Source organism: Ambystoma mexicanum, chromosome 12, assembly GCF_040938575.1.
Source record: "Ambystoma mexicanum isolate Mex_15411 chromosome 12, UKY_AmexF1_1, whole genome shotgun sequence".
NCBI lineage: Eukaryota > Metazoa > Chordata > Amphibia > Caudata > Ambystomatidae > Ambystoma > Ambystoma mexicanum.
The window spans coordinates 54,342,993-54,368,107 of record NC_090936.1 but is presented as its reverse complement, the minus strand read 5'-3'; the positions used below and the strand labels follow the sequence as shown (position 1 = coordinate 54,368,107).

The 25,115-nt window shown below is 47.1% G+C and overlaps 1 protein-coding gene across 5 annotated transcripts in view; it reads left to right on the top strand.

Annotated features, from left to right (window-relative positions):
• Window positions 1-25,115, top strand: part of ANKRD26 (ankyrin repeat domain containing 26) — a 915,250-nt gene that overhangs the window by 668,809 nt on the left and 221,326 nt on the right. For all 5 annotated transcript variants that reach the window (XM_069627947.1, XM_069627948.1, XM_069627949.1 and 2 more), the window contains one exon: window positions 19,361-19,438. In XM_069627947.1, coding sequence (XP_069484048.1) covers window positions 19,361-19,438 — 78 coding nt within the window. The remainder of the gene's footprint in view (window positions 1-19,360; window positions 19,439-25,115) is intronic.

Here is a 25,115-nt window from a genome sequence, read left to right as displayed (position 1 = left end):
CAGACTTCGCCCCTTCTCGTTGGCATCCCGCTGCCGGGTTCTTTCTTGCCAACCTTTACGAAACATCACATAAATTTCAAGAAGCAGCATTAATTTCCCTTAGTTTCCCAATCATCTGTCGGTCAAAGACTTTCAACGGTTGTAATGCGTGTGCGAAAATTAGCCAAAACATGGCGCCGGTGCACGCCCATTTTGGAAATTCACTTCCAAACCACAATGAAAGTCTACATTTCTGTGGGCTCAGTTAGACGGCAGACATGAATTCTGCAACGATTGTAATATTATATTATGAAACGGAGGAGCTCACTATGAAGGATAGTTCTTGTATTGTTCGCTCAAGGACGAGCCAAGAAGGCAGTCAGAGATGTGCAATGATAAGGGGTGCAGGGAATGAGGGTGTGGAAGACGAACTGGATTTTTCCACCACTGTCTAGATTTTTCCATTCTTTGCTTCCCATACTTGCTATCTGTCCTTCAGACAGGGACAGTTTGCAACCCATGAGGGGCAGGGATTTGTTCCCCCATAAGAAGGGAGGTATCCTGAGGAGGATTCGGATATTTTTCGAACCCTGGGTGATGAAGTCTCGCTGAGATGGAGGACGTTCCGCTCCAGGACCCGTTAGCATGTGTGATCTCTATGCCTACCTGCCTTGCGACTGGGTAGTGTCGTTGCTGAGATGAAGTTTTCTCCTACAACTGTACTAACGGTGATGTAGACCCTTTTGTAACTATCTTAGTCTGTGTTTGTGTAACCAATTGCATTTATTCCAATAGTTATTTGTATGCTTATATTCAGATTGTGAATAAAGGGCCTGTAAAGAGCCAACTATACTACAATTATGTGTTTCAGTGAGTATTATTGCCTCCCTGATTCCGCTAACCTTTGGTCAGTGTAATAGGGTGAGTACTTCAGAGGTGATTACACGTGTCAGAAAAGCAAAACAGTACAGAGGCTTTTACAAGATCCCTGTATGACCACTTTTCTCAAGGCTTTCTGGTAACGGTAGTATACACTCCAGTAATCGCCCAAAGTTTCCTGCGTGAGCACCCACGTGATGCCGGATGCCTCTGTTGCTGTGGCTTTCCCCATCTTTCATGAATAGTTTCTTTAAACCTTTCAAAGTTCAAATTGCCCATTTGCTACTTTTCGTTCAACACAGTTCGGCCTCTCATCGGCTCTCCCCTCGACTCACCAGCTGTGATGAACCGCTTGGCTTTCTTCCTCTTCAGAGTAATAGTTGGTACCACAGAGACCAGCGTCTCTCCCCGGCTCTATCAGCGGAGGAGGGTCTCTTGCACCCTAGACATCAGCTGCAACACAAGCTGGCTATTGTTTGCTGTCTTATGATTCCTTCTGTGGAGGTTTCACAGGCTTTGGTCAGAAAGGGCAAGGTCGCTTCTCTCCTTGTCACCCCCTCAGTATGCGCCGTCTTTTTCCTCCTCTTGAATTGCTCTGCTGAGTTTGCTCTTGCGTCGTGCGGTCTGCCTTGCTCGTCCTGTGCTCTCGTGCTCCACCTTTTATCCTGACTTCTTTCCTTTCTGACCGACCCTTCCAGGTTCAACTTGGGTCCTTCCTCTCCTCTTTATCTCTACCTGGCTGTTCAACCAATACCTGGCACTTCTTGCCCACTGTATTGCCGCGCTCTGCCCCAACTTCCAGTGCTATGCAGATGACACTCAGCTCATTTTCAGGCTACCCTCAGCCATCTCTTCTCCCTCTCGCTGATTGTCTGTCTGCCATCCAGGAGTGGTGTGCCGCCAATGATCTCTGCCTTAATGCCAGTAAGACAGATTCTCCTCATCGGCACACCCACTCCCTCCTTTCCTGTCACTCTCTGGCCAGCCTCTCTTGGTCCCCTGCCTGCCCCCACCTGTGAGGCTAAAAACCTTGGGGTCATCTTCGACTCTACACTCACATCTCTGACATCTCTAAGAAGTCACACAACCAGCTGCACCTCCTCAGAGGTATTCTTCCTTTCCTCTCCTTCCCCCAGAAGCTCACTGTCTCCAGAGATGGTTGTAGGTCAACTGGTCGAATCTAAATGGTCGACAGGACAAATGGTCGACACCAAAAGGCCGACAGGTCAAATGGTCGATTTTTTTTTCTCCACTTTTGGGGGGGGGGGGGGGGGTCCCCCAAGCCCCTTTTTCCTAAAAACCCCTTTTTTTCTCTAAACGAAAACCTAAAAAAAAATATATATAACTAAAAAAAAAAATCGATCATTTGTCCTGTTGACCAAATTGTGTCGACCATTTGTCTGACTAGACACCTCCAGAGATCTGGTTCTCTCTAGGCTGGACTACTGCAATAGCCTCTTTCTAAATCTGCCTGCTACTACTCTCCGCCCTCTGCAACTCATCCAGAACAGGACTGCAAGACTTGTCCTTGGCCTCAAGCCCAGGGATCGTATCTCTCCAGGACTGAAATCTCTGCACTGGCTCTCGGTGGCTGCAAGGATTAAGTTAAAAACCCTCTGCATTGTCCACAAGTACTTCTGGGGCCTCAATACCTTCTACTCTCTTCCCAAATATCTTCCTTCTCGAGCTGTTCGCTCAGCCGCCTCCAACTCACTCAGAGTCAGTCGCTTCTCCAAACAACGAGTTGGTGGTAGATCTTTCTTCGGCTGGGGCTCTCCTCTGGAACAGCCTCCCTGCCTCTCTGAAACTTGAGAACCATCTCAGTTTCTGGAAGCACCTCAAAACCTCTCTCTTTGCCTTTGCTTTTTCTCTCCTCTCCCCTGCTGACGACCTGGCTGAAACTACTTGTTACCTGGCCACCCTCTGATCTCGGGCCCAGGTCCCTCCCCCACCAGTCACACATACCTGCACTGCCTTCATTGCAACCCCCGCACTTGGGGACTGTTTCTGTATCCCCACAGTCCCACTACCAGCACTCGACACCTGATGTCTGCACTAACCGTTGCACCTGCCACCTCCTGGCTATTCTTTCACTTATTGCTTATTTATTCTATCATCCCATGTACTGCACTGTCCCCTCCCGATCACCCCCCACCACCCCTGCACTTTTCCCCCTTCCCATGTATTTGCACAATTGGAATGACACCTGGCCTAGTAGGATCGTTGTCTGTCTTCCCTCTGTTCCCCCCCTTGCCTTGTCGCACCTTGATACACTTGTGTATAGGCGCGTTATAGATGCCATATCATATCCCTGTGTGTGTGTGTGTGTGTGTGTGTGTGTGTGTGTGTGTCTCTCAGTCAGTCAGTCAGACACTGGTCAATTGCCTGACCCTTGTACTGGGACATGTCCGGTAAACAGCTCTGGTGTTGCTTTAGTGTTGTGCGAACGTGTTTGTGTCGGAAAAAGGGGGGCCAGTGTTTTGGAATATCCTACTTGGTAGGATGGGGAGAAGGTGTTGAAAGAAGGGGCATACCGTGTCCCACTCCCCAGGGACCCCCCATCCAAGTGGTCCTTCATCACTGGTCCACCCCCAGGAACTGGATCCAATAGCGATGGCTGTGTCCTGACCACCTGGATGATAGATCCACAGGGACTAGCCAGAGAGACACCGTCAGGTTTCTCACAGTGTTGAAAGGCTTTTAGGGCTTTGAACACCGCCAATAGTTCTAGAAGGTTGATGTGCTTTATCTTTTTTATTTATTTTTTATTATGCTTATGATTAATTAAAAGCTTTTGCATTACATATAAGAAAAAAGTAAAACAAGATATTACAATCACATACGGGATAAGATACAACAATTAAAACACCTGTTAAAGTTGATGATACAAGTAAAACATATTCAGAAAGGTAAACACCTTGATGTTCAATACAACCTAGGTTACACATCAATTAATTTCACTGGGTCAGTTGTTCTATTGAGTCAAAATAATGTTGGCAATGTCCCAGATATGTCCTGCCACTGCCACAATGAGAGTTTCAGCCGAGTAGAGAGAAGACCAGAATTGGTCTAATTGCCAATCCCTGAACGTTGAAGTGAACCTCTCATACCCTTTTACATAGAGACCAGTTCATTCCGGGCATTCCGTTAAAATGTGTTTACGGGTTTCTATCGCAGTATCACAAATACGACATACCCTCAACTCTCTGGGTTCCTTTTTCTACGTGCCGTGTTTTAAATACAGGATAAAGCGCTGTGAGGATAAACTGCAATATTTAGTGATGCAGCTAAGTGGCTTTACCTCACTGGGACCCCTGCTTTACAAATTCTACATTGCGTTTGTGCTGCGATAGTAGGTCCATAGTATTTGAGTTGTCCCACAACAATGATCGCTTCCTCAAATCCCCCAAGAATACACCAGGATAGATACTTTCTTACATATCAAGGCCTATGTCTTTGAGATGTCCCTGAACTATATCCTTCAATCTAGCAGCGGCCATGTTGCCTGGTCTAGTTTTATGATGTGTTCACAGGTTCACCATAAAGGTGTTGTTAGTTTCTCCACACTCTCCCTCTAAGATCTTGGTGAGCATGCGGGCACACCTCATCTTCCAACAAGTGGCGAGTGAGGTCAGTCGTAATTCTATCCGCATTGCCTTGACCAAGGTGGATTTGGGGAGCCCAAGCAGTGATACCAGGAGTTTCCCCTCAATTCTGTTCAGCCAGATAGTGCTAATACCCATCATGGTTTCAATGCCATTTGTGAGAAACCAGAGGGTGCCTCACTCGCTATTCCCCAAGGGGAATCTTTCTTTCAGGTGGCCAGGGCATAGCCATCGCTTTTGGATCCAGAGCCTGGGGGTAGACCAGTGCGTGATAATCACCTGGGTGAGGGGTCTTCGCGAAGTGGTACACCTGATGGCGAGACGCGGTACCCCCCGCCCCCCTCCCTCCATAACCCCTTTACTTTACTTCATCCTACCAGGTAGGATACATGGGAACTGAAACCCCTCGCCCTTCCCTACACGAACACTTTCACACAGACAGCCCGCTCTGGGAGAAAACACTCATTCACAAGCACAGTACCTGACATCTTCCACTCCTATGGTCAGGCAATTACTGTTAACAACTCACACCTGACTTCCATTAAGCTTCCACACACCGATGAAAGGCGCAGCACGTGAGCACATCAAGGAACAGCGTTTTCCAGGCGGCACCTGAACGAGGGTAGAAAGGCAGCAAGCGGAAAAGAGAGCAAGGAGAGAGATACCCTTGTCTTTTCTGGCGAAAAACCGTTACTTTCCAGAAACCTTCAGATTAAAAGGCATAAGGCCAGGAAACCAGATTGACGAATCCTGCATTGTGTGTTTGCGATACCCGGGGCCCTCCTGCATGACTGGCCGAGTCGGAGAGGAGCAGCTGCTGTGGTACCATACTTGGCTCCAGGATCAAAGCAGCGCCAGAGAAATCAACACAGCCGGTGAGTTGTGGAGACCGAAGCAAGACCGGTCTGTGTTGAAGTCAAGATTGCAAGCAGAAACATTGTATGAAGAGTGCAAGACCGAAGAATATTAATGCGTGTGATAAAAGATGAGAGTAACGCTCAATTGGCGATGAATGTTTGAACTTTAATATGAATCAGAGCAGGTACGAGACAAAGTAACAGAGTGGTCCGGCACCGCGGGTATGCTCAATTGAAGGTCTCTGTGTGATGTACCCAGCCAAGAAGTGTCAGAAAACTTATGGATGAAGTGAATCGAAATGGTTCTGTGATGGTATAAGAAAAATACGCTGTACAGTCGGAAGTCTTCGAATTTTGATAACAAAAAGAAAGCAAAGAAAGGGAGAGTAGAAGGTCTCATTATAAAGGGAGACCCGTGGTCTGAGCCCGATCGAGGGAGACCAGTTGTGAACTTGTGTTTAAGGGGGTCCAAGCCCAACTGAAGGAGACCCTTGGTGAACAATAAACCTGAGAACTTGTGAATGTGAAAATCCTGATGAGAAAGGAACTTTGGTACTTGTTTATTACGCCCGGCACTCTGCAATACGAGACTTTTATTGGGAAAGAGACTTTGGCGCAGAAGGCCCAGATACCTATGTGTAGAACTGCATCCTCGTGGCAGAGAAGCCAGAGTGTGTGTGAAGCTCAAGTGTGCCACCTTGTCCCATGCTAAAAACATGGGGAAGGGAAACCAACTGCTCAACTATCCTGACATATTGTTTCTTGATCACTTTTCTTTTGCATACATCATTTTCCCACACCATTTGTATTTAGAAGTAAGGATTGGCAATAGGTTTATTCGTATAGGCCCTTTTATTTTGACAGAGACTCCACTAGGACTGCGCTATTATTATTTGATGGTCGTAGCTTGCTCCCGCCCTTAAATTTAGAGTTAGATAGGTGTTCAACCCATTGAAGTTCAATAAACACCCTTGAACTGTGATCACTTGTGTCTGTCTTCACTGGTTGATACCATGCCTTCCTTAAACATATAACAATGTAGGTATGGCTGACTTGGTATAAACCTCAATAAGGCCCTCGATGGATCCACCCTCCCGCCCCCACCTTTCAATTTAACAAAATTTCACAAGACTTGCCACTTGCGCATCAATTTGGCAAACACAGTGTCCTCAACCATTAATGAAAAAGGGATTCCAGGAAAATCATCATTTGCTTCCACACTCTGTGTATGCTGTGTTGGAGATAGCGTACGCTGCACCCTGTGAGATAGAGTGGCTTGTACCTCAGGAGTGTTGAATTATTTCCCCATGACAAGGTTTTCTCTTGTCCACCATTGCAGAGAGTGAGCAAGGCAGTGCGAAACGACCACTAGATTGTCCCATTGACCGCTTGTTTGTGACCGTTGATTTGCCAGCCACTCTTACATAAGGCGCATGCGCAACCGAGCATGTGGCACTGGGTAAATGCACAAGGCCATCATCCCAAGAAGGCGCACTGCCTTTCTTAGGGTTACCTGACTGGGAACATATTGTGGGATTTGGAAGAGCATGTTTTGTACCCTCTTGTTGGCGGCTGAGAATACATTGTCTTCTGTGCAAATTAATGCCCTGAGAAATTGTTTCACCTGGCTTGGGACGAGACTTGATTTTCTTCAGGCAATCGTTGAGGTAAGGGTACACTGGGATTAACTGTCTGCGTAGGTGTGCTCCTACCACTGCAAGCACTTTGGTGAATACCCTTGATGCTGAGGCTATGCCGAATGGTAGCACCCTGTATTGGTAGTGTTGTTACTAATTTGAACCTTAGGTATTTTCTGTGCAATGGCAATAAGTATGCATCTTTCATAGCCAATTTTACCATGTAATACCCTTGTTTTAGAAGTGGGATTACTGCCGGTAGGGTAGTTATCCTGAATTTGTGTGCTTTGACATACTTTTTTGCAGGACGCAGATATAATCCAGGGCGCATGGTTAGGTCCTTTTTGGTTACAAGGAAGTTCACTGAATAGATACCCTAGTTTACCCCTTGAACAGGGACGATTTCTATTGCTCCTTTTTGTAGTAAAGTCTATATTTCCCCCTGTAAGATGAGCTAGTGTTCTCGTGACATCCTTCTTGTTCTTGGTGGATGGTGCTGTGGTTTTTGAAGCAATTCGATGGAATATCCATTGGTTACTGGCATTAGCACCCACTGATCTTATGTGACCTCCTCCCATGCATGGGTGAATTAAGTAATTGGACCTACCACTGGGGATGCATGGGAGGGGAACCTAACGTGTGAGTCATTTGCTGGTCGGGGTAGAGGAGCCTCTAGTGGTTGTGTTTCTACCCCAACCTTTTTGTTGACTAAAGCCTCGCTGTTGGGCGGTTTGGTAGTGAGAGGATGCTTCCCTGTGATCAGTACCAGGCAGAAGAGCCAGAGGAGAACCCTGACTGTGTGGGTCTTGAGAAGCTTTGGGTACATAAGGACCAGCAGGTATTGAATACCTCATTTTGAACATATGGTTTGTTGGAGATCTGATTTTTTTCGTGTTCTTTTTTAGCTGTTTTTAAGGCATCGTATACAGCTTTACTAAACAAGACTGATCCTTCCACTGGCACATTAATGGGGGTGGCCTGAGTTTCTGGTTTAAACCCGGAATTACAAAGCCACGAATACAGTTTTAATAAAGTTCCCTCTGCAATAATTCTGCCTGCTGTTTCTGCAGAATGAAGAGTGTTCTTTAAAATATTGTGTGTGACCTGCCTTCCTTCTTTAACAATCTTTAGTAATTGAGATTTTGTTGGCTCAGGGACCTTGTCTAAATTGTCTAATTGTTTTGAAGGAACCCCCACTGCGTGTCATTATAACTAGCTAATAGAGTGGTATTAGCAATGTGCATAGAGTAAGGAGCAGATGTGGTTACTCTTTTCCCCATCATGTAAGCTTTTTACATTCTTTATCTGGAGGTGATTCTGCATTTGATAAAGGGACGCCCGCATGTTTTCTAGTAGTTGTAATCACTAGAGAATCTGGTTTAACGTGGCCACAGATGTAAAGGGGGTCTGAAGGTGTGGGTTTGAATATTTTTTCCACCTGAGGGTTAACCACACGTGTAAGGGATGGAGTAAGCAGGGAAGGGGACATTCTTTTTTTAAATGGAATTCAACAAAGGGATTGGCTGACTTATAGGCCTTTTTTCCTTCAGGATATGATTTACAAAATCGGAGTCTGGTACCGAATCTTGAGTTTGAATCTTGAAATGTTCAACTGCTCTTTTAAGCAAGTCATTTAAAAGAAGCTGGTCATCTATAGATGTGTCGCCTGGCTGATCTATAGGATCATCGTCCCCAAAAATGATATCTAGCTCATCTGCATCCAGGAGTACCTTGACCGTCATCCCCTTGGTCAAGTTGCAATTGGTTATAATAATGGTCATCTTGGTCATCCTGAAATATATTGGATGACTGATCTGTGATATCAATAACTGAATGTCTGGGAGATAACTGGAGTCTAGGTGAGTTTGGAATAGGGTTACCCTCTTCTAAAAGAAGTGTATTCCATTTCAATGGAAATGTATCCATAAATGTCACAAATTCAGAAACTTTGTCCATGGTTTGCATAAATCTGTCTGTAGTCCATGTACCTGTTCTAGCAGTATTTGGAAGGGGGAACACAACTTCTTCTGGGTCCACAGCTTTTTTCTTGCGATGCAGGGACTGGGACATTGTTTTAGTAGCTTTAGTATACCCAGGAGAAGTTACTGATGTAGTGACACTGTGTTTTAGGGGACCCAGTAGCCCCAACATATGTAGGAAGTTGTTCTGGTGTTTTAGTGTGTTTTTCCTTTTGCTTTGGGTGAAAATGTTGTTTTGACAGCTGTTTCGGTGGCATGGAAAAAGGAACCATCGACGGGGGTCTGAAAGGCTCGGGAAAGACATGCAGGAGTCTACCGACTCCTCTATTATGTCATCGGCTTCCAAAAAAGAGCGGTCGCTGCCTTGTTCATATTCTGAGGCATCGGCGCCAGTGGGACACATGGATTCGGACTAAAAGGCGTAGGTCGCCCAGCATTTCATACATCGCTCTTTGAGCATCTTAGGGCGAAATAACCTGCATGACGTGCAGTGCTCCTCAGTGTGATGACGGGGAACACAGTGGTTACAGACCTGATGGGTGTCTTTCCTCTGGAACTTTTTGTTAGAGGATGGACAAAATTTAAAGAAGTCCTTTCCTTGATTGTAAATTAATATTAAGGCAGCCAGACAAGTGCAAAAGAAAGTGGAAAAAGGCATTCTCTAAAGAAAAAGTAAGAATGTTGAAAACCCCCAATCGTCCTGCTGTAAGGCTAAAGCCTTATGTGGGTGGCAGCCGGTAGTTGAGACATTCGCAGAGATTTTCTGCTGGCAAGATGTTTGTCAAAGAAGTGTCAGTCGAAGGCAGAATAACAACCAATAAAGTTAGGATTAAAGTCAAGATTAAGTAGCAAAAACAATCTGAGGGACGTCCCTTGGCGAACTTCGAAGAAAAGTCATGCAATACTACACACCTACCACTAGATGTCGACCTATGCAAAGCCTGTTATTCTAAGCAGATCCACGTGCCTCAGAAATGTGTTTATTCAAAATAAAAAGAAAATGCCTAACTGGTCTTAGCACTATGAGGGAGATTCCATGCCTTGTAAGCAAATAGTAAGGGTGCTCGTGGTAGTCCAAAATAAAGAGACCTGAATCCAAATTCCTGAGTTCCTAACTGGCCCTAGCGCTTTAGAAAAAGAGGCTTGCAGAACAAGCTAGGCATGTATTTCTGCCTGGCCTGGTTCTTGGAGCACTTTTCTCAAAGTTCTAGTAGAATACCCCTACACGATATCTAGTGCTCATGTACAGTACATCACTTAAAATATTAATATCTTGCATACAGTTCTTGTTCTCCCCCTCTCTGGGCAACCAAAAGACCATTCTTCTTGCTTTATCTCACTCGTTTACCACTGGCTGAATTCCTCTAGAATTCATTTAGCCTTTACCAGTAGTACAAATCCCACCTGAATTACTTTTTTTTTTATTCATTCTTCATTGCTTCACTTCGTGTGTCACTGGGACTCCCCAAAGTCCTGTGGCTTTGTTATAGGTTTGATGCCTCTCAATTCAAACCCTTTTGATACATTTCTTGGCCTCCCCAGCCTGGACACAATCGCACATATTCCTTTGACTTCCTGGTCCACAAGACGTGTGTTTATATAAATCTCTCACTTTCTGAACGTGGCTTCCCCGTCCTTCATAGATATTACTTGGGTCTCTTTCACTCTCTTTACATTGGGCTTAATGCCTGTTCCATGCTGTCAGGCTTTCACCATCCAAGTGCTTTCTCCAGCCTTGACGTGTGAAGTTAGCAACACTCTCATTCCAGATTACCTGGGTCTTGTGCTTGTTTCGGTTTCCTAGTGTTCCATACCAGGAATGATTGCAACAGTCTCTGACGCTGCAGCTTGTTGCCTTCGCTGACGTTTTCATGGCAGGAGTGTTCGCCTCCTTGTTCTTGCTCGTCCCACCTGGACTGGTTCTCGCTGTATGGAACATGTAGACTCAAGCCTCCTTTCTGGTTGTGGCGTTGGTTGCTGGGCTCCCGGTCCAACACTTAGCTTTCATGGTCACGCCACCAGAGAGAAAGGTTAGCTTTCCATCTGGACTTCTTTCTTGCTCAGAGCCTCCTTCTTGATCAGTGTACCCGCTTCATAGCCTCCAGCTAGTGGGCTTCGTTCCTGCTATGCTATCACTGGCTCTGCAGTTCTGCATAGCTCTGCCCCTCCAGAATCTGTTTCCAGAGGCTCGCCTCTGCATACCGTTAATTCTCCTCCCTGCGTAGGAGTTGCACACGGCTTCCCCAGTCTCTCTCCAATCACAATTCGTATTCTATGCATGTACTTAATCACAGCCAGAAAATGTGTGTCGTCCTTCCTCTCTGGCGTCCTTCGGATAACGGTCAGTATTACGTGAAGCCAACGGGTTGGAAGGAGGATTGTTGGTACTGTGGTGAACAAGGAGGAGGAACCGACACGTTACGGATTTATTTAAATTAAAAGAAATTAAAAGAAAAAGGGCTAACTAGACCTATCGCTATGAGCGAAGTTCCCTACGTGGTAAACTAAAACTAAGGGTGCACATCAAGTCCAAAGTAAATGTCTTGTGAATGAATCTTAACAACTAACTGGCCCTACCACTTTTGAGAACACCTATGGAAAGGAAAAAGCGAGGCTAGCACAACAGCCTCGGTGTGGCCTTCTGTCTGGCCCAAATTGTAGTAGACCTGCTCACAGTCTCAAAGTTCTTTAGTGTTCAATGGTATAATTTACACAATCTCCAGATAGTCTTTGTAGAAATTATAAGTATCTTCTGTATGGGTTTGTCTCTCCCCTTTGATAAAGAAAACCACTTATTTTGCCACTTTTCTCAGGTTTTATTTTCAAATGTCCAAATCTCTTCAGGATTACTTGGTAAGACAACTCTGTCTCCCATCTTAGGTTATTGGGATTCCCCAATGTCCTGTGGTTCTCTTGTGGATGTCTTTATTTCACAACTCCAATATTCACTAGCCTAATCGGCTATTCCAGCTTTGGCAAACCATGTTCATATCTCTTTCGCTATCTTTTAGTGGGGCTGTGTGCCCATTAGCTTCTCTCACTTCCTCTTACTTGAGACACCTATTGCAGCCTGGACATATAATGTTTGCATCATTTTCCCCCTGGCTTAGTGCGGATTTGGGCACCTGAGCTTCGCTTTCCTTCTCATACTTTTGGCAGCTGTTCTAGCCGTGACACACCGTGTTTTCACTTTTCCCTTCTGCTTTCGTGGGTCCTGTGCCCAGTAAACTCTCTTAAGGTCTCATGCTCTTGGCGGCTATTCCAGCTGTGTAATACAATGTTTGTACCCTTTTCCCACCATGTTCCATACCTGCGTCGGGTTTCGGTACTCCATGAAACCAACCGTTCCAGGATTTACTGGCATCCCCAACACAACAGTGGCCTTTTCTGTATGGTGCCGCTTCCAGCTGAACAAGTGCTTATCAGATGGAGCTCGGCGATCCGGGCTCCTCTACAGACTCTGGCCTCTGTGTCCGTTGCTGAGCCCTTGGCCCACCACTCTTAGTCAGGGCTCGTGCCATCAGAGAAGACGGTTGTCTTCCTGTCGAGTCTTGTTCCCTGACTGGAGCCTCTTGCCAGCTAGTCGGTCTCTCTCCACTCACGCAACTGCTGGCTCTGTGGCACGACTTGGCTTCACCCCTCCAGGACGTCATTGCTACATAGGCTCGGATCTGCATACCGGTTCAACAATAATTGTGTCCATCTTCCTTGACCATGGTATTCAGACGACGTTGAGCATTACTTGAAGCCAGTAGGGACATTAAAGAATATGTGTTGAATATAGTCTCTAAAAGAGATGCCAACGTCTTACCAACATCCATATAAGCAGACAAGGTGGTTTGGGCTGGGAGTTCCATCTAGGAATGGGGTCCTTGTCCCCTAGAGGGGAGTCATTCCCAGTGAGGTTCCACTTGCACAGACCGCTAGGGAGGTTCTTGTGGAGCAGGCTTACCTCCTAACCTCACGGGTGGCTCTTCTCTGGAGAGAAGTGATGAATTGTCCAGATTTGTCACACCATGCTAAAGGATGAACAGCATGGAGAACGTGGTCCCGCGGAAAGGTTGGGGCGTGGAGATCGTAGTAAGCAGCGTATAGCGAGCAGTAGGGGCCAGGTAAGTTGCAGAACAGTGAAAGGGGAAGATTGTGAGTGGCGAGAATAGTGGGGAAAGCACATGCAGAGAAGGCACCCGGTGTCCAACTTTTAATCCTGACAGGCATCGGGATCCACGGTTATACCAGCACATATTCCCCCAGAGAGGCCTGAATCCTGCTTGGCTGTCAGCATTGCATTGTTCCACCACAGGTGCTAATTTCTGAATGGAGGCTCAGAACAGTCTGACAAGCAAAACCTCTTGGGATATATTGGCTATTCTGTGGAACAAAAGGCCCTATTTTCTTCGGGTCCCTGGCTTCTTGTCAACCTAATTGAGGGAAAAGGGTGACCTGCGCCTAGGTTTAGTTCTCTCCCAACTACCCTGTTGCCCCGCTACATGGCTCTTTCCTGATCTTTGATTAAAGACATGGTTGACCTTCAATTGGCCCTAATTCATCTTTTATAACGGGCTCAATTCCGGAGACAAGACCCTAAGCATGTGACTGGGATTCAAACCGATGTTGCTCTGCGTTGTCTTGCTTCCAAGACAACCGCATTTCTCCTAAGCTATCCTCCTGTCCCTAAAATACCCATGTCTTAGTTCTGGTCCTTTCAGCTGAGGTATCGCTCCCTAAACATCACATAGCCGGTGGGCATGGCTGGCCCTCATGGTTCTTCCAGCCCAATCGGTCAGCCTAAAAAATATGACTGTCACAAGGCCTGTCATAAGGAGAAGACTTGTATGGATTTGTGATGGTTAGGCATGTCCACCCTTCTGCTGGGTTCTTTTCGGATAGTATTTCTGTCTGTGAAATTGAGAAGCTTGGATACCAACGGCCCTGACAGTGCTCACAGGTGTTCAGGTGGTGTCTAATCACCTGTACCTTGAGTTCTTTTCCCACCATACAAAACCTTTTGCGACACTCTGGTTTCAGGGTGTCTAGGATTCATCGCTCAAGGAACGTTTCGGTGCCTGGTCCTTTCTCCCATTTGAGCCCTGATCACATTATCATATCGTCTTGGTGCTGTTCTAGAGTCTTGGTTCAATTCTAGTTTGTCAGTTAGGAAGTCAGGCGATGTAAACTAGACACTCCTTCTCAAGGGACCAGCACATGAGTCCAACTTCTGTTAGTGAACTGTTGCATTTAATGGTTCATAGGAACACAATATGTTTAGCTGTTGTTTTAAAAGTTGTCATTCTGATTCTTTCCTTGTTTTTGATATTTTAAGGGTCTTTTTGGGATGGCTTGTGACACTGTTGTGTGGTGATGCTATTGTCACTCTGGTTCAAACTCTCGTGAACCTTTGAACTTCATCTCTAGCTCTCACTTCACTGATAGTTGTTCCCCAAAACACCAAATAGTGAGTGGGTCCAGTTGGGATTTTGATTTCCCTCATTCTGCACAAACTCTTGCTCAATCGTTTTTTGGGGCTCAAGTATTCCTCTGTAATTTCTGGGTGCTGGGCAATTGTCTAGTGTCCACTGCTGCTCTGCCTTCTGCCACTTCCAGGTAGGGATAGATTGCCCTCACTCCACAACCTTCTGCCTGCACAATCACCATTTGGATTTTGGGCAGCCACTGCTGACATTCTAGCTGCCACCTAAACTGAATCCCAAGTGTGGCTAGATGGCAGGTATGAGAGAACCCTGGCCCCCAGAAACAATTATGCTAGTTTCTTTGTGGGCGAGTGTTATGCTGGAAATGCATTAGAGGGACAGGGCCTCCCTGTCCCTGTCCTTGTCCTCTAGTCCTTTTTCATGTGTGTCCTGTATTGTTTTCTGCCTAGGAATCCATGTGGGACTCCTGGCAGTGCAGCTCTTCCTCTTTTTGGTTTGGCATACAGACCCTTGGGATACCCTTATGGTACGCATGGGTGGGGGTACAACCCTGTGCCCCTAGTGTATGTTTTTGGGCGCATGTGTGTGGCCCACAGAGCAGGGTATGGGCTGGTGGCAGCTCCATGCTGAATTTGACAGCTGCTCTGTGTATCCTCCATTTTGGGATACCCAGGCCCTGTCATTGGAATCAGTTGATTCCTGATAGGAGACAAGATGGCCCCTGTGGCCTCTTGCTTTCTATTGCCTATTACCTTGTTTTTTCCCAAAGTCCTGGGAAGCCCGGACTCTGTCCGTTCCACCTGACAGGCTGTTTGGTGGAAGTTCCATATATGGTATTGCGGGGAAGTCCATGCCAGACTGGCTGGAGCCTTCCCAGTGACTGTATGTTGTGGGTATACCCTTGGGGTGGGACCTGGGTGAATGGAGTGTGTGACCAATATGCACTTCATGTTATGGGTGCCTGGTTTCTGGTATGAAACGCAATGAATGAGACAGCTCTGCCCGAAACTGGTTTGAATGCAGTGTGGAGTGCTGAATGGCTGGGTACTTGTCCCAATACACATTCCTTGTTGCGAGTGTCTGGAGGGCGGAGAATGGCCTGAATGCGCTATGAGCCTGATTGGCTGCCTGCCTGCATGAATGCCCTTCTGGATGATTGGTTGCCCAAGTGTGACCAAGCAGAGTGAATGAGAGATCAAACAGTATATCTGGGGACCTCTCACTGATGGAAATCGTTCAAAAGCTGAAGTCGAAACTGATGCTTGATCTTGAAAGCAAAGCCTGAAGAAGGTTAACTGCTGTCTCCCTTCAACGCAATCTGAAAGCCGCCGTGCCGTCGAGACTGATCCGAGAGAGGACCTGGCAAGAGACCTCTTCCCGAGCTACGAAGGACCATCATGCACCACTAACCTTCGCCGAAGTGCCCTCGAAGTCAGCCCTTGAAAGACTGACAACCGGAGATGGGGATCGCCAAGGAGAACGAAGAGGAGCACCGGACAGCCGTCCACCGTCGTCAACCAGGATTCGGAGGAACGCCATAACCGCTGGAGGCCTGTCGAAGTTGTGTTGCCCAGAAGTGGGGACAGCTTGACGCCGTCGACCGGAGCCGCAACGCTCCATTGATTAAGACTCTTTGAATTCAAGGATGCTCTCGCCAGCACCGCCAACTGTTTTGTCCCGCCGGAGAAAGTCGATGCTGCCTAGGAGCATCCGCCGGTGGGTTTCCCGCCACCCGAAGACTGCACAGACGCCAGACGACTTGACGCCCTCTCTGGGCCAAAGTTATTCATAAATTCTTTTGCAGCAACGAACTATCGTCGTCGAGGTGCACTGCACGCCTCATCTTCGCAGGATGTCCGCGACCGATCGTCGACAAGCAGCACCAGGACCGAAGCTGCGGCCTCAACGTCTTTGTTGACCACTTCTTCGACGGATCTCGACGATCTGTGGTTCCTGCCTTAAAGGGAGCCGCTCAAGAAGGATCCGTCGATGACCTGACGTCAAACTCTGCTATTCCAGGTACATTGAGGTGGTAGAACTATTTAGAAGGAAATAACTCATATTGAACAATATATGGACTAGGCTTCTATTATATCTTTATTTACCGACTGCCCAGGTGGGGGGGATCCTCACACAGAACTGTGCATAGTGGTAGGGGCCAAGTATTCTGCCTATTGTTTAACCAACTGCTTTCCTTCTATGTCTATTGTTGGTTCATTTTATTAACTGATTTGTATGACATTTGAACTGAGTACAGTTGATGCATTGTAATGGAATCTAAGAAGTAATTGTGGTACCACATAGAAACTGTATATATTTATCATTTTAGATTATCTTGAGCACAAAGTGCGTTATTGTGATTGTGTACACAACTTGAGCCTATTTATATAAAGAACTGTGCTTTCACTAACAGTGTGTGGATGTTCCTTTGTGGGTGCTTGGGGACTACACTGTACTTAAGAACAAGCCTGCATCACCTCCTGAGAGCTTAAACCTTGATTGTTCGTCCACGTTACCAAATAGAAAATCTTGGCTGGGGAGCTCTGTGCCTCTGCTCTGCCATATAGAGAGCACAAGTACAGATACCCCCCTACAGTCTTTACAGTGAGGTCCCAGTCCAGACTGCATGTACCCAGCATCCACCTCAAGTGTCTTTTGGCGCTTCTGAGCCTGACTAGGTCTTTGCAGATTGTACCCGTTCTGGGGCTTGCCGTCTTCTCTCTCTGCTTCTCGTAGTGTATCTACTGACGGGGCCGCCGGGGTTTGCCGTGCTAAAGCTCTGCCACTGTTCCAGAGTAGGTGCCCCATTCATGAACATGTGTCCCTTCCACCTGCATTGTTTCTGATGCGCTTCTGTTCATGTAGGCGCAGTAGACCCACTGCCAGGTCAGTGTGTTATTTTGATTCGCCATTTTCTACTCACCGAGCACTTCAGCTGCCTCCATATTGGTTTGTGTTCTAGGACTGCGTCTCTGCAGATAGGAGATCCAAAGCAAAGATGTGAATTTTAGGTGCAGGATCACTTCTGCTGCTCTGTTCCTGTTGATGTTATGAATGTCCCCTTTGAGTAGGGATTGTCCTGCATTATTCTTGTGTTGTGATATTCACATCTGCCCTTGACCTCTAGAGGGCAAGTCCAGAAGAGTTTCCTTTGAGTAGGCAACACCATTTATAGCTGAATAATACAGTGTTAACTCTATTAATAGGCACTTTCAGCTGCAGCACAGAACTGTTCCAAAAGGTATCCCATGCTAGCTTCCATTTTCTGTTTGCTCCACTTTCTCCGGGTCAGTCATTGGCCTTTAATTGTTCTGAACGGTATCATTGATCTGGTTAGTGGTCACTAGTTTAAAAAAAAAAAAATTCCAAATCGAATTGCTGAGAATTTGAAATTTATATAACCGGGTTAAACAGCGAACTTTGTATATTTTAAAAGTTTAACCATTACCTTTTGTCAGAACAGTCTCCAGTTAAACACTAATTCCCAGTTACCAAATCAGCAAATGCCTTTGAATTTGTTTTGCATTTGTGCAGCAATAAATTGCCAACAGGTGGCAGAGCAAATGATCGCATAAAATGATGCATCTGCTACACTCAGTTTAATACTTAGAACAAAACCAGAAAGCCTTCTGTTTACGTGCTCTTTCTTTTACATCCGTACTCTCTACTGTATCATCGAAAAAAGACAGAACCTTTTATATTGGGAGACAAACATGTATTTTTTTTGTTTAGCAATAATGTATAATCTTTTTTTTTCCTAAGTATGCAACACATCCTGTTACCAAAGGTCAACATCCTGCTAATTATAAATGGACGTAGCTCATCTCTACAAAAGGAAAATCAGCCGCTGTGGTGCCCTGTGTGTCTATAAGAATTATCTAAGAAGACCTCTAAAAATTGTTATATTAACATTGGTGCATACCTTCCACAAGCCTTTCAGTACAAACGTTGGCACAAAAGCTGCCAGCAATTTAGACCATAAGCTGTGTTGAAACTGTTCAATAGATAAGGCGGCCTCCTGGGCTTCGGCTCCGTTTCATACCGATTGCTATACTATTCGAAAACATGTAAATGTGCTAAGAGCCCAGTTCTGGAGATTTATTTACATCAAACACTAGGACACCACATAAAACCTAGCTGGCCTCCCCTGTGCAGCCTAGGCACATTGGTACCTATAATTTCATCTATGCAAACTAACTGTACTTCCCGACAGGGATTCTTAAATGGATGCACAAGGGTTGGGCCTTTTGTACATTTGCTATTATTATGGTATTTATTGAGCGCGGAGCTAGCTTCGAGATGCAACAGAGCGCTTTACAACAGTACAGCTGTATTATGGAGCGCTTTTCAGAGGTTACAACAAAACAGATATACAGTGGGGGTTAGGATACAGAGGGACACAGGAAGGGTGTAGCTGTACAGGGAGGCTGGGAGGAGAGGGGGCCGGACGGCAGCTAGCAAGTCAGGTGGCGCGGGCGACGTGATGGCCTAGGTGTTGAGGAGAAAAAGGTGGGTCTTGAGTTCTTTTCTGAACTGTTGGAGCAGGTCTGATGCTGACGGGGCGGAGGTGCCATAGTCTTGGGATGTAGGCAGAGAAGCCTCGGTAAAGTGATGCCTGATGGTTACCAAAAGGGACAGCTGCTATGTTCAGAACCATTTTCACAACTGTGCATTTGTAGGATATAGTAACAAAAATGCGACTTTATATGAAAGATAGCAGAGAAGGAGAGCTGGTGTTAAAGGTAACTAACCTCTTAGTATATCGCAAGGATTAGTCTGACAATGCTGTATTGTGGCTGAGCTCACCACAAATGGCATACAGTCAACGTGTAGTCTAAGAAATATGTTCTATCATCATTGCAATTGCTTATTTTAGGTACATTCTGCATGTTTTGTAATAATTTACTTTCCCTTTAAAGCTTCGGATGCTTTAATACCTGTATGATAGGTTGATTCTGTCATACTCTTTGCCAATGGTTTGTTTTTTGACAGGTGCATGCCCGCCTTGAAGATTTGATAACAAACTTACAATCAACAAAGATAGGTTTGGAGGATCAGCTTAACCAGCAGGTATGCAATGAGAAACCTTTGCCACTGTGCCATTTGGAAATACAGCCTTTTGGGGAAAAAAAGAAGGGAAGGAATATTCTCTGTTGCAACATGTTTATTTAATTCATATATGGCATATATGTTCTATATGTTTCTAAAATGTTGGTGTGGTTGGAGTGAAGCATTTGTATATTATGAAAATTGCATGGTATGTATCTTCACCCTGCCCCATGCCCATTCAGTAGTATCTGACAGTCCTCAATCACTATTGCTCATCAGTCAGAGCATAGTCCAAAAAGGTCAATCTGTGTATTCTAATGGTTACTTCCTCCCACAGGTTCCTCGTCTATGATATTGCATTTGCAGAGTGGCTCTGCATCGGTTCCACCATACGGCTCTACTAGCCCTGCATCAGACATGACATTAGGGCCAGTATATATTGAGGTGCCACGCCCTGTGACCTCAGTTCCTTTTTTCCATGCACTCTGTTCACATCTGGAACATGCTCTTTGTTTTCTCATCAAGAAAGCCCAAACCTACTATGGCCTCAGGTTCTAAACCATGCATGGATTGCGGCTGACAAATGTTGGTGTCGGATCTCTGCAGGATTTGCCATTACTGCTTGTGGGAGAAGCACGATGCACAGGAATGTAGTTCACGCCAATCCAGGCATTCCAAGGCCAAACAGCAAAGCATCGCAAAGCTCTTCACCTACTTCCACAAAGTCTTGTTCGAGGTTGTACCGAGAAGGAAAAGAAAAGCACTGCAAGAGGTCCCACTCCCCATGGTGGTTCACCCTCAAAGAATAGTCAACATTCGAAGGATTCCCCAAAAGTGGCCCTGCAGGTACCATTTCCCGCCCAGTCCCCCACCCAGAAGGAATGAGAAGGCTTTTCCTTGAAGATGCTCGACACCTTTGCCAAGGCTGTGGCGTCATTGGCTCCGATAGGACCCGCCACATTGCCTCAAACTGGCAAAGCTCCCAAAGGGCAACATTCCCACACGCCTCCGGGCTCCAGCCTGATCGCCGAGAGCGGCAACTCGTGTCACCGGCAGACCTCTCTTCGGGCACCAAGGCCTCTGCACAGATTCTGCCCTCCATTTTGATGTAGTCAGCTCTGACATGCCTCTGGAATATGCTCTACTTCCTCTGAGCCCTTTTTGTCAAAGATGGGTCAACCTTTGATGAGGAGGGGGACTTGGTTCCCTTTGGGATGAAACCATGTTTCTGATGTTTGTTAATCTGCTTAGAATCACATGCTGTGTATAGGTCCGACATCCAATGGTCACTGCGGAGTATTGCATTTTGTTTTTCGTAGTCGAAAAGGGGACGTCGACAAGGCGTGTCTGTAACACTATCCCTATAGTGACGTGCGGTGTACCCACAATCCCTCACGCGTCGAGGTCCCTCAGATTGTTTTTTTCCGCCCAGCTTTTGGTCGCCTTTACGCGGAGCTCCTCGAGAGACATTGCAAAACATATTTCCTGGACCTTGGTCCTGACTTATTACATTAACACATGGATCCCTCCCCTCGACGTAGCTGAAAAGCTGTTTCTTTGCCGAACAAGATCTTCGACGGAGGAGACGAGACGGAGGAGATCCTTCGGCGCTGCCGCACACGTGGCCTGGCCTCGCCGGCCAACATACAGTGGGGAGAGTGGGGGTGGAACTATCTTGTTTCTCTTCGAGAATGCCTTTCCTTTTCCCTTCCCTTTCCCTCGGGGTTGTTATCACCACAAATGATTGCCTCAGCTATGGAGAGGACACCCTTTAGGTTTTGCCCGCGCTGCAAGGGCGAGTACACCTGGAAGGACAAGCATAAACGCTGTAATCGTTGCTTGCCCCTCGATCATAAAGAAGACGGCTGCGCGGCTTGTCAGCTTTTAAAACCTAAAACTCTAAAAGAAAGTAGAGTCAAGAGGTGGGCGGCCTACGCCATGTCGAAGTCCGATTCCTCACCCGCCTCCGCCGTCGTGGAAAGTGACGAGGAAGGTGATAACACGACCTCTGTTGCGGAAGTCTTAAACCTCTCGAGGGAGCGCTCCTCGACGTCCGTCCCCGGCCCCGACGGGCTCGGCTCACGCCCTGCTTATGGGGATGAACACCCCGGCGACAAGGACGCACAAAAGACTCAATCCCATAAGCACACAACCCACGGCTCTTCTTCGTCAAAGACGAAGAATCCATCAGCGCCGAAGGAGATGCAGGGCACCCCGGCGTCTACCTCAGACCGTAGAGTCTAAAGCCCCACTCGCAAACGCAGCCGCGACCAGCGACTGGGCTTTCCACAGATAAAGGCGCTACCCCCAAACCATCCGACGTAACGCTCCATGTAAGAACATGCAACGCCCGTAACGTCGAGACCAGAAACCTCCACAGACAATTTACTTGTCGAGAGCCTAGCGAGGATTGTTTCTGCCGATACCCAAAAGCGGACGATGAAAGACACGCCGAAAACCGCGCAAAGGGCTAAAGACACGCCGAAAAAGCCGAAGGGGAGCCAGGAACTGCCCCCTTCATCTAGAGGGACTTCTGGCCTACCGGAAGGCTTTTCAGACAGCGACGGAAACCTTTCTTCGACGTTGTGGGAGAGGTCAAAGCGTTTCCAGGCAGAAAACACTAATTCCCCCCCCCTCTCCCCCCCGACTACTCAGGGGTACCCCATGAAACTCTGGAGAGACTCCATTTCTGTATGGAGAAAATGGAAAGGTTTATGGAAAACCAAAACCTATCAACACCCAAAAGACCAAGAGAAGGACCCCGGGAGGACCCCAGGGTCAAATTTCCTAGGCTGTTTAATCCTTCACATGAGGAATTAGATGTGTATGACCTCACTGAAGAGGAACAACATTTTCAGGAAGAGGATGATTTTTTGGGTGTAGAGGAAGAACGAAATCTAGAGGAGGAGGGTTTTCAAGAAGATCCAGATACAGGTGCAGGGGGCTTCGGAGAAGAACTAGAGGTAGTTAACTCACACCCCTGGCAGTCCCCATCAGCGTACTCTGACCCTGATACCATAACCCCATCTCCTCCCAAAGACTCGCCTATTAGGAACACATCTCCTATAGATGACCAGCATACGTTTAATGCACTGTTGCGCAAAGCAGCAGCGCATTTCGAATTAGACACAGGGGAGACCTCTCCTGACATTGACTTTGTAGAAAAAGTAATTAAGGAGAGACCCCCTGTCAGTCAAACCATTCCACTCCTTGCCTCAGTAAAAAGAAGAATCGCCCCTTCTCTATCCACTCCTGCGTTGGTCAGAGGGGTCAACCCTCGAATAGAAAAACTCTTCAGTCCATCTCCTTCTGACCCTTTGTAGGTCAGGTGCCACTCCGTACCAGACTCCCTTGTAGTAACAAATGCAAGGAAGAGGGCAGGGGTGCCACTGTCCACCAGCGAGGCACCTCCAGACAAGGAGGGGAAAAAGCTGTATGCCCTGGGGAAAAGAATCACAGCTTCCGCCGCTTTCTCAGCAAGGATCGCTAATAACTCTTTACTAGCAAGCTACGCAGACGCACAGTGGAGCAAGCTATGTAGCGACGCTGAAGAGGCACCAGAACCCCTGCGTACACGCCTTCTGGCCACAATCACGGAAGGGACACTAGTGAACCAAAGCATCGTTAAAAACACTTTAGATGCTGCAGAGACTGCTGGGCGTTCCCTAGTCCAAGGGATACTCCTCAAACGCCATGTCTGGCTGCGCAATTCGGGGTTTAAACCTGAAACACAGGCTTCCCTGATCAACAAACCTATAGAGGATACCAATCTCTTTGGTAAGGCAGTTGATGAGGCTCTAGAAAATGCTAAAAAGGAGTTTGACACAATCAAGACCCTTGACCAGATTTCTAGGCCCCCTAACGGACGCGGCTATGGCAATAAGCGCTTTTTTCGTGGCCAACGCCAGCAGCAGAATCAACAACAACAATACTCTGCCAACAACTGGTCCTCTAACCAGGGTAATAGTGGCCAGTACAATCAGAGGGGCCAACGCCGTGGCAAGGGGAGAGGTCGGGCCTCTACCCCTAGAGGCTCCCAGGCCAATAACAGCAAATGACCCGAAGATTCGGGTCCCCTCCCATGCATCGCCGGTCAGGGGCCGGTTAACATCGTTTCTTCCAGCATGGGAGGGAATAACATCAGACCGTTGGGTACTATCAACCATAGCCCGCGGCTACTGTATGTAATTCAACAGTTCCCCAACATACAAACCCGATGCATGACACCAGAACACCTTGCCATCCTTCTACAGGAAGTGGAACAGCTACTGGAAAAAGGAGCTATAGAGGTCGTGCCTCCATCTCAGGTAACGGAAGGTATTTATTCAGTGTACTTCCTTGTACCCAAAAAGGACCTAACCATGCGCCCTGTATTAGATCTGCGCCCAGCGAACAAATTTGTCAAGCCCCAAAAGTTTTGCATGGTAACCTTACAGGAAGTGATCCTTTTGCTATCACAAGGGGATTACATGACAACACTGGACATGATGCGTACTTTCATATTTTAATGTTGCCAGCGCACAGAAAATACCTCAGGTTCATGATAGAGAACAAACACTACCAGTTCAGAGTGCTACCCTTCGGGATAGCATCAGCACCAAGGGTATTCACGAAAGTACTGGCAGTGGTAGCGGCCCATCTGCGCAGGTTGTCCATCCCAGTATACCCTTACCTCGACGATTGGCTCATAACAGGGGATTCTTACGAAACATGCTTCTCCAATACCCAAAAGACTGTAGACCTTTTGTTCCAACTGGGCTTCTCCATCAACGAGAAGAAGTACAGCTTAGACCCCAGCCAGATCAAACAATTCCTAAGGGCTCTAATTCGAACAAAGGACGGCCTCGTCTTCCCCTCCAACGAGAGGGTCCAAAACATGCTGTTTCAGATCCCCCAATATGTGGCAGGTCGAGAGGTGACGGTACGCAAAGCAATGCGCTTGCTAGGAATGATGGCGTCATGTATTTATTTGGTACCTCACGCGCGCCTGCACATGTGCCCAATGCAAGAGTGGCTCAACAGCCAGTGGTGTCAGGCCAGCGGACAATGGGACGATCTAGTGGTGGTCTCGCAAGCCTTGGTTCTCTCGCTACGGTGGTGGACAAAAGAAAACCTGCTAATAGGGAAACCTTTTGCCACACCTGCAGTGGAAGCCACTCTAACCACAGACTCATCTCTCACAGGATGGGGGGCTCACCTATCCCATCAGACTGCTCACGGAGTGTGGACTCCGAGCATAGCATCCAAGCACATAAATCTACTGGAGTTACTGGCGGTGTTCAAGGCACTGAAAGCCTTCCAGGAACACCTACAAGGAAAGACAGTGTTGGTCCTCACGGACAGTACCACAGCCATGTACTACCTCAACAAGCAAGGGGGAACCCACTCTCCAGGACTGTCCATGCTGTCCCAGAACATCTGGAAGTGGGCTCTCAGACACAACATGTTCTTACAGTCACAACATGTACCAGGGGAACTCAATCTGCTAGCAGACGAACTCAGCAGAGATTTCCCCCTGCCCGTAGAGTACGAATGGCGGTTACACGAAGACATCGTCTTCAACGTCTTCACACAGTGGGGTTTCCCAGAAATAGACCTGTTAGCAACTCTGGAGAACTCACAATGCCAAGATTACACCTCCAGGTACCCTCAGAACCAGTCCAAGGGGTACGGTCTATCGATTCCATGGTCAGGGAAA